Genomic DNA, 9,083 nt, shown 5'->3' with positions numbered 1-9,083 from the left:
AAAAAAATATCGACTTTTTTTTTTTTTTTTATAGTGTACTCAAAATTCACCATTATAAACTCGATTCTTTATACTATAAGCCAAGGTTTAAAAAAATAAGTTGGTAGTCAGTCCCTTAAACCTGCGCAGTTTCACATCTAGGTGGGGCCACAAGAAAAATAGCTCAATTATTACGGTACCGCTTTCTTTACTTTTCCAAATGTTTTATTTTATTTCATTTTTATATTTATAGTCACGTACTCTTTATAAATAATCAATTTTATTGTAAAGGATGAGATTATGAGGCGTGCACTTTTGGATTTTCCAAACTATTTTTAATTTTCAATAGCGTGTAAATATAACAAGGGTTTGTAAATTAGTGTGAGAAATGAAAAAGACAAATCATGTTTCAAACATTTATTAACAAAAATACGTATAAAACGAAACTTAATGACAATACAACAAAGCTTTACTAGGTACTAATAAATATAATTAATGAAAACTTTTGTCTAATGCTTAAAAATACGAAAAATTTTAAACTTACAATGAAAAAAAAAAAAAGTGAAATGCACATTGTGTTTAGAAAATGTAGCATTTAAAAAAAATCACTAATGCGCATTTTGAACTAAACTTCTAGCGAACAACGAAAGACCGAGCATTCTTAGAAATTTCAGAGGCTTTCCCTCGTTTTTCATACTTCCTCTAGTTATGAAAAATCTTACTTACTTGTATTTGATACAAAAAAATATATATAAATATACTAGGGAAACCTTTTTTTATGAATTTTAAGAATATTTTTGGCCAAATTTTTATATGTACATTTTATTTATAATTATGAGATCATTAAAAACGTTCATTAGGGAGGAACTTTAAACAACCCTACAAGCTTTACGACGTTATTATTTTTAGATAGAGATAGAACTATACTGTCGATATATGCATCTCTATCTAACAATGACGTCATAATTGGTATAAAATTAAAAAAAAAATGTGTGCGTGTAAGTACTAGTGTACACGCGTAAGAAATGAAACTTCTTTATGACCTTATTTTTCAAAAAATAATTTACTATATGTGACTTTACAGAAATACGTCGAAAAATGTCACGCCGCACGCGTAACGAAAAACTAAATTTTTTTCCAACCCCTATAAAGAAGTTTCACTTCAACAAAATAATAATATTCTATATTCTAATCAGATTTTACATACAAAACCAGTTACGTTAAAAAAAGTATTTTTTTTTAATTAAGAGAGTATATTTTTATGTATATAGCGTTATTACACAAGAAAACACTACGAAATATAATAGTTAAACTAATTTAAGTCAGAATTTAAAATCCTATACTTTTATATCACTGAAATAAGACATTTAAGTCGAAGGGATCGTTCATAAAGTTCGTCTCAAAATCATTCACTGTAAAAGTGCTGAAAGCGACAAAAAAATATACTCTTACATGTATTTTTGCTATTTTATATTTTAAACTGCCTATTTTGTAAGTAAAATCTGATATTTTAATCACAGGGTATACACTTATACAGGGTTACTTGTAAAACACCAGCAACCTCGCAGAACAAGATATCTAATATCAAAAGTAATAATATTTGTTCTACAACTATTGGCATAACGCAATAAATTATTTTTAAATGATTTTTTAAGCTATTATTGTACTCTCCTAACATTTGTAAGTGCGCTGACTGTCGCAGATAGGTCAAGACAGTCAAGTTCAATTTCTACCTTCCCCCTCTCGTTCGCTTCTTGTTTACGTAATTTTTGTGATGCGCGTAGAGTTTATAATATTCAAACGGAAAATTAAATGAATATTTATTTTTGTATGAAAATAAAATCAAACAAATTATCAAAAGTCGTAGAACAAATGTTGTTTCTTATGATGTTAGCTATCGCCTATGACCTATCTTGTCCTGCGAGGTTGCTGGTGTTTTACAAGTAACCCTGTATATAGGTAGTACGTACAATTAAACCGCGTGTGTGTGGACGACTTAATTTCTAAATCAACTATAAAACTCTTCATTTTTAACAATTTTTATGTATTTATACAATAATCAGTCTTCGAAAATACTTTTAGTTTACTATTTTTGGAAAATATATAGATGTTTATAACAAAATTCAAGATTATATAAACAGTATTTATGGCACAACCAATTTTAAACCCGTACAAACAAGTTATACATTTTTGAGGGTACTTGTAAATTATCCTCATAACAAAAAAAAAATTCTACTCACTTTCAAATCACAAAAAATTTACTGAAATTCGATACAATATGAAACTACCCACAATAAACCTAAAAAAAACAACCGTCGTAAGTTTTTCTGACGGTAGTTTTCAGATCATTAACATAGAACATAATATAAAAGATTTTAAAAAGAAAATAATATGTAGATTTTTCTTCGTATAAGAACGTCACCGTTTTTTCTTTTCCTTTATTACCATTATTACGGTGCCTATACATTGTCAGCAATGTATTTTCTATCTGTGTTCTATCTTCAAATATGAATGGCGTACCAGTCTCACCACATGACCTTTCTAACCTCAATTATTTGTTCTGTGATCATTATATAACTAGATAATGAAACTACCCTCATTATATAATTTTGGTGCTATTGTTTCAATACTACTATCACCTTTTGAATAAAGCATTTAATTAAAAAAAAACTACCCACATTTTTTAAGCTACCCTCAATAATTTTAAACAAAATCCCCATGCAACCTAACCGGTCTCCCTCCCTCTATTACCACCCTCCCCCGTGGCCCCGTGGGGAAGGAGCCTGCGATAAATTCGGTCGTATCGTGTCGGTACGGTCCCATATCGTGCGTCGGAAACGAGTCGACGCTCATGCGCTCGTGCTGGCTGTGAGAGTGGCGTAATTTCTGAAGATAGAAAATATATTTGAGTATTATAAAAAAAAGAGTGTGTGTACTTATGTACACGCGTTATAGGTTGAACTTCTTTGGCGTATGGAAAAAATACTAGAATATACAACTTGAACATAGTTATCAATTTTCTTGCCACCTAGAACTAACTTCATGCTGTTAAATTTAGGTGTCGGTGTGCGCGCGCATCGTAAAAATTCACTCTCATCATTTTTCTCCATCGCGCCAAAAGAAGTATAACTTCAAAAATTTAGGTTTCGTTTTGTAGGATATAAAAAATATATCAATGTATTGAAAAAAAATTGCTTATTGTAGTTCTCAAAATCATATTTCAATAATAAAGTGAACGTAAAAGTAAATCATTTAATTCAAATTAAAAAATACAATAACCGTGCAGTTATCCTAATTATTGTATGTAAAAAAAATAGCGTGTGTGCCGAGCACACGTGTCAGAAGTGAAACTTTTCTGGCAAGATTCAAAGGGGTATTCGAAGTCGGGTCTTTTGTTTTTGTAGTAAAACTTCTTTAGGCACGTTGAGAGTAAAATTTCAAGGTCATCATGGCCCATCACTCATGCAGTAAGGAGAAGATTTTGGTATACCTATTTAAAGTTAACCAAGAAGTTTAATTTCCCACACATGCTCTTTTTTTACGATAATAATTCTAGTTCCCTACACAAGGCACTCACCCGGCGCTCCCCGCTCTCCCACAGCAGCAGCGCGAGGCGGCGCGCGTGCGCCTGCACCGCGCCCGCGAGCTGCGCCGACGACATGCGAGCCACGCCGTTCGCGTCTAGCTCCTCGTGCACTGACCAAATTGTATTTAAAACGAAGGATTTGAACAAAAACACGTAAAATGTCTCATAGATCAATCTCAAATTTACTACTAACTTTATTAATGACCGCTCATGTTGGTCTTAGCGTAATGATATGTAGCCTATACCCTATAGCCTTCCTCGATATATGGGCTATCTAATGCTGAAAGAATTTTTCAAATCGGACCAGTAGTTCCTGAAATTAGCGCGTTCAAACAAACGAACAAACTTTTCAGCTTTATAATATTAAAGTATAGATATATATTATATATGGATTTATGAGGGTAGATAACTAAAAATAAACTCTCACTCACTAAGAGATCATTTTAAGAATACTGGTATCCTTACTGTACCATCACAGTATATATTTAATAATATTTTGCATGTTCACAAAAACGCCGACTTACACACAAGAGTAGGAGATAGACACGATTATGGCACAAGGAACAGGAATAGAATTGAAATGCCATTTTTCCGATTAGCTAAAGTTAAAAATTCATTTATGGGTCAAGGTATACGCTTATACAATAGAATTCCTCTCAATATTAAAGAGTTTAGTAGTTCTAAATTTAAAACTTATATAAAAAATGTACTAGTTCAGAGAGCGTACTACAGTATTCAGGAATATATGGACGATAAAGACCCATGGAGGGTTGTCGCGTAAAAACCACAGGACAGTTCTTTGGCATATTATGATATATTATGTATAAGTTAGATATAAGTTACATATTATGTAATATTGACATGATTTTAAAAGAGCAACTATGGAGTTTCTTGCCGATTCTTCTCCATAGATACTGCTTTCCGAATCGGTGGTAAATGTTAAAAATACTTATGTAATGACGATTCGAAAGTGCTACTAAATAGTAGTCTAATTGAATAAATAAATGTTTGAGTTTGAGTTTGAGTTTAAAGCTCAAATTCATACATCATCTAAACTTAAATCGTTAGCAAATACGCCCGCCATTCCCAGTCCTACCATCTTGAATTTATATATTTATTTGATTGGCCAACAGAATTCACACAAACTAAATTAAAGCTACCACTCACAGTCCGCCAATTCTATTTCAGACGCGTGCGGCGCGAGATCAGCTCCACGACTGAACTCACTAAAGCTGTCCACTGACAAAGATGACATGCGCTCCTGGTGAAATACGAGTTATTGACGTACAATAAACAACTAAGCTCACAATCACGCACAAAAATTGTCCGAAGCAAAACTGCTTAGTCAGAGTTTTTTAAAGAACGTTCGATTCAAACGAACGTTTGATTTCGGCAGTCAAAAGTGGTTTTGACCGACGCGGACGCCCTTAGTCAAAATCGTTTTTAACGGCAAAGGTAAACAGGAACGAGCAAAAACACTCAAACTCAAAAGTATTTTCTTTTACAACGACGAACATTATTTTTACGTAAAAATATAAAGTTTTGACCAATGAGCTTGGTCAAATACGTTTTGAACTATTTTTTGCAGACAATAGTGGCACGGAATGAATGTTATAAAGGAAGGTATACGTAGAAATGCCACGCTGCTCACATATTTTTGACGATCATTTAATAGACGATTGTGAGTCTAGGTGTTTATAGTACGTCAATTATTATAATAGATATAACAGTAAAATAAAAATATATATTGATATAAAGGTAAAGAAATCACAACAGACTTAGACAACATTTTAATTTAGGCTATTGATTAATATCTATGTATGTTTTTATAAAATAGGTATTTATAGCTACTGGATTTGGTTCACTATGTGTTCGTATAGTCGTTTTTTTATATTTATAAATAATAGCAAAAAAAAAATACTAAAAATACGCATATCCTCACCTCCACTAAATTGAATTCGCGCTGCAAACTCAAAAATCCAGACGACAAAAACCTGTGATCAGCTCCATCCACCACGTCCACTGTAATATTCTAATAATTAACCAATTTTACAAAAAATAAAGGGAATTTAACACCTGTTGTTGACGCGGAATAAGAACATAAAATAAAATAATTAAATTAAAATTATTTATTTAGATCAAAAATGAAGGCATTAACATGCGGCTCTAAGAAGACAGTGCTGCATTTTAAATTAACAAAATTCACAGAATATGTAAAAAATTGCGAATTCTTGATTGTCAAAGGCTGCTAGAATTTAAATGTTTATGAGAGTGGAACTGGTGGTAAATCAATGAACACTTGTAAGTTTATATGAATTATTTTTCAATTTGATGGATGCGAATGTGTGTGCGCACACGCATGCTCGTTACTGTGTGCATGCGTGTGTATATGCGTGTGTGTGGGCATTTGTGTGTGTGTGTGTGTGTGCATCTCACCATCATCAGCAGGATTATCATTGATCCACTGTTGAGGCCAGTCAGGTTCAGTTATTTCTGGCAGCTGCAGTGGTGGGGGCGGGATTGCTGCAAATTGTTAAACTTTACATTTGAACGCATAAAAAAAGCTTTTTACTCCTTTAACTTCTCTTTTTTTATCCCGTATATTCTCGAAAATAGTGCAAAGTATGAAATTTGTAGTTTATAATTTCTATTGAGCAGTACAGTAGGAATGTTGTTATTCGAATGTTTATGTATACTTTTAATAGCAGAGCAATCACGTACCTGGATTAAACTCCGGCGGCCAAGCGTGTTCCAGCCCGTAGTACTGCGCTTGCAACTCTGCGATCGTCCTCGCGTCGTCTTTACTTAGAGCACTCTTTGTTGTGTTCGTGTTTATGCTTCTGGGACGGATTTCCGCTAGAATAGATGTATTAGAAGTAAATGATAAATTCCAAGTAAATTATAAGAGAAAACCATAGTATTCTCACTAACATTCATAACAAAGGTACAAAGTATCTATGATACTTTGTACCATTTTTTATGTGGCAAAAATTTCGCAAAAAATACGTAATAGCACCTAAACTGAAACTCAAATATTTATTTGTCAACAAGACTTCGTTTAGAAGCGCTTTAGATTCGACAAAATACAGAAAAATAGTAACTTACTGCCGGTTCGTAAAGCAGTTTCTACAGAATTACGAACAAAAGTAGCAGGCAGAAAGACATAAATTTATGAAATGTTATTTTGTAATAATACGTAGCATGCTGTGTGAAAATTTATTAAAATTCCCGAATAGTAAAATTTAATTAAAAAACAAAGCGTTGACAAAAATATTATGCGCTACGAAATTTTTAATTTACTAGTTCAGCTACGTATATTTCTGTCACATACTTGCTTATTAATTCAATTATTATTCCTTTTAAACTGAAAGTACTACCACTCACCTCGCTTCGGCAAGTATTCAGATTGCAATTCCACAACCCTATCGTTAATTTCCTTCTCCAATCCCGGACAATTTAAACACAGATTACGATCCAATTTAACATCCACTTCCCTATCTCTAGATAATAACTTCTGTAGGATATCATTAGAATCATTTGTCTTCTGTTTCTGTGTAGTCGATGGCCATATGTTAATGCTTTCCAGCCATTGCTGTGAGAGGTTGCGTTTTAGTGACTCCGGTTTAGATTTTGAAGTTTGGTCTGCGTCTGGAATATTTTAATGCTTTTAATGTTACTTGTATGTGGTAATATCTATATTAGAAACTAGCTTTCCGCCCGCGGCTTCGTCCGCTTTGTATAAAACCTAATAAATTATATACTAAAACCTTTCTCTTGAATCACTCTATCTATTAAAAAAACCGCATCGAAATCCGTTGCGTAGTTTTAAAGATTTAAGCATACAAAGGGACATAGGGACAGAGAAAGCGACTTTTTGACTGTTTTATATTATGTAGTGAAGCAATTTTTTTATTAGTTTAAATAAATTGTTATTAAGATTTTTACTGTCAAAATTTACTGATTAATAATTTGCTTAATTAAAAGGATTGATATCTATTAATTAAATTAAAATATTACTTTATATATCAACACTTGCTTAGTAAATCCATTAAAAATACTACCTACTACTACTTTATTGTACAAAATAAAAAAAATGAATACAATAATTACATATTACCTATGTTTAATTTAACTCTTGCTTATGTAAATCCAAGATAATCATCAAATAAAAAATTAATTTTATGACTATAAGTAACTACTTATATTATTTTAACTACCAATTTGGTACATTTGTTCAATAAAAATATATTTTCTTTTACAAACCTGAGGCAGTATCAATAAATGCATCATTGAGGTGTAATGATGACCCTTCCTCCACATCATAGGTTGCATTGAGAGTACTTCTGCAGATAATGAAAAATTGTTATACTTTTTAAAGATTATTTGTATAAAATTTCTTCATGCACAACTTGACATTATAAACTAAGTGCTTACTAAAAATGGTGGTAGGTGCCTACCTAAATCATCAGCTTGTTTAGATTAGATTAAAAATGTACTTAACAAAACATCATTTATTATTGCTTACATAGTAAAGATATGTAGGTACGATAAGTTTTAGAAAACGACTATTACTAAAATTTTTCAGTAGTCAATCCCTTTATACACGGGTACAAAAATAAAAAAACATATTTTCCATGACCATATAAAAACCAAAATGTTAAGTGCTATAGCCACTAAAGTATCGCATCACTCATATCTTTCTCTTTATATACGACTTACGAGTAATGTCTGATTTTTCAGCGAAATTTTGTTTGGAATATTGGGGGTACTTACTGTACAGTTTTCGTTTCTATTGTATTTCCTCTTGCACCTAATTTCCAATTCCTCTTATTTTTATAAAATTCCAGCCTGTATATTGCTACAAAATCAGCTTTATTATTTTTTTTATTGGAAGACATTTTCAGCTCTCAGAATGTACCTAACTGTTTGAGGGTATAATGTTTTTGCGAAACTTTCGATTCTTCTACCCTATATCAATTTTTTTTTTCATGAATTAAGCGATAAACTATAAATAAAATATTCAAGACCTGAGATTATTCTAGTAACCATTCATAATTTTTTCAAAAGCCCAAGTCAGAGGAATTTTATCAGAATGAATCAGAAATATCAAATACCTATGTAGATTGTAGTGCAGGGGGGGGACACTTAGAAAAAACTGACATTTATTAAAGAAAGCCACGCGATCTATACTTTGGCGAGTAAAAACTTATTTAAATAAGTTTATATTAAATCCCCAAAAGATGGCATCGCACTTTCCGAAGTTTTTGCAAAGTGAATAAAGATATTTAAATAAATGGAAATTATTCTTTAAACATTGTTTTATTTTAATAGATCGAATGCATGTCTTACTTTTTTTCAAATTCCAATAAATAATTTTGCGATTTCAATCGCTTCATATGGTATCAAATTAATAAACTTGCAACATCTTCTGAAAGCTTCTCAGTGTTGTCCTATATGAAATCAATGCAGTAAAATAAGGCAAATGAAAACCTTTCTTTATTCAAAGTTCAAATGAATT

General features: G+C 31.7%; 1 protein-coding gene across 2 annotated transcripts; it reads right to left on the bottom strand.

Moving 5' to 3' along the window:
• Positions 1–1,109: 1,109 nt before the first annotated feature.
• Positions 1,110–8,652, bottom strand: LOC123703918. 2 transcript variants are annotated; one of them, XM_045652103.1, is made up of 9 exons: positions 8,339–8,652; positions 7,829–7,908; positions 6,950–7,213; positions 6,287–6,421; positions 6,002–6,088; positions 5,508–5,587; positions 4,733–4,826; positions 3,557–3,675; positions 1,110–2,865 (listed from the first exon to the last, which is right to left on the bottom strand). In XM_045652103.1, exons 1-9 carry the CDS (start codon positions 8,461–8,463, stop codon positions 2,683–2,685), a joined length of 1,167 nt encoding a protein of 388 aa, XP_045508059.1. In that variant the 5' UTR covers positions 8,464–8,652; the 3' UTR covers positions 1,110–2,682. The 2 variants fall into 2 exon arrangements, with proteins under 2 accessions (XP_045508059.1, XP_045508061.1); XM_045652105.1 differs by lacking the exon at positions 6,002–6,088.
• Between the last annotated feature and the right edge of the window lie 431 nt (positions 8,653–9,083).

This window comes from Colias croceus, chromosome 28 (assembly GCF_905220415.1).
Source record: "Colias croceus chromosome 28, ilColCroc2.1".
NCBI lineage: Eukaryota > Metazoa > Arthropoda > Insecta > Lepidoptera > Pieridae > Colias > Colias croceus.
Note: the sequence above shows the minus strand (reverse complement) of the source record. Positions and strands in the feature narration are given on the sequence as shown.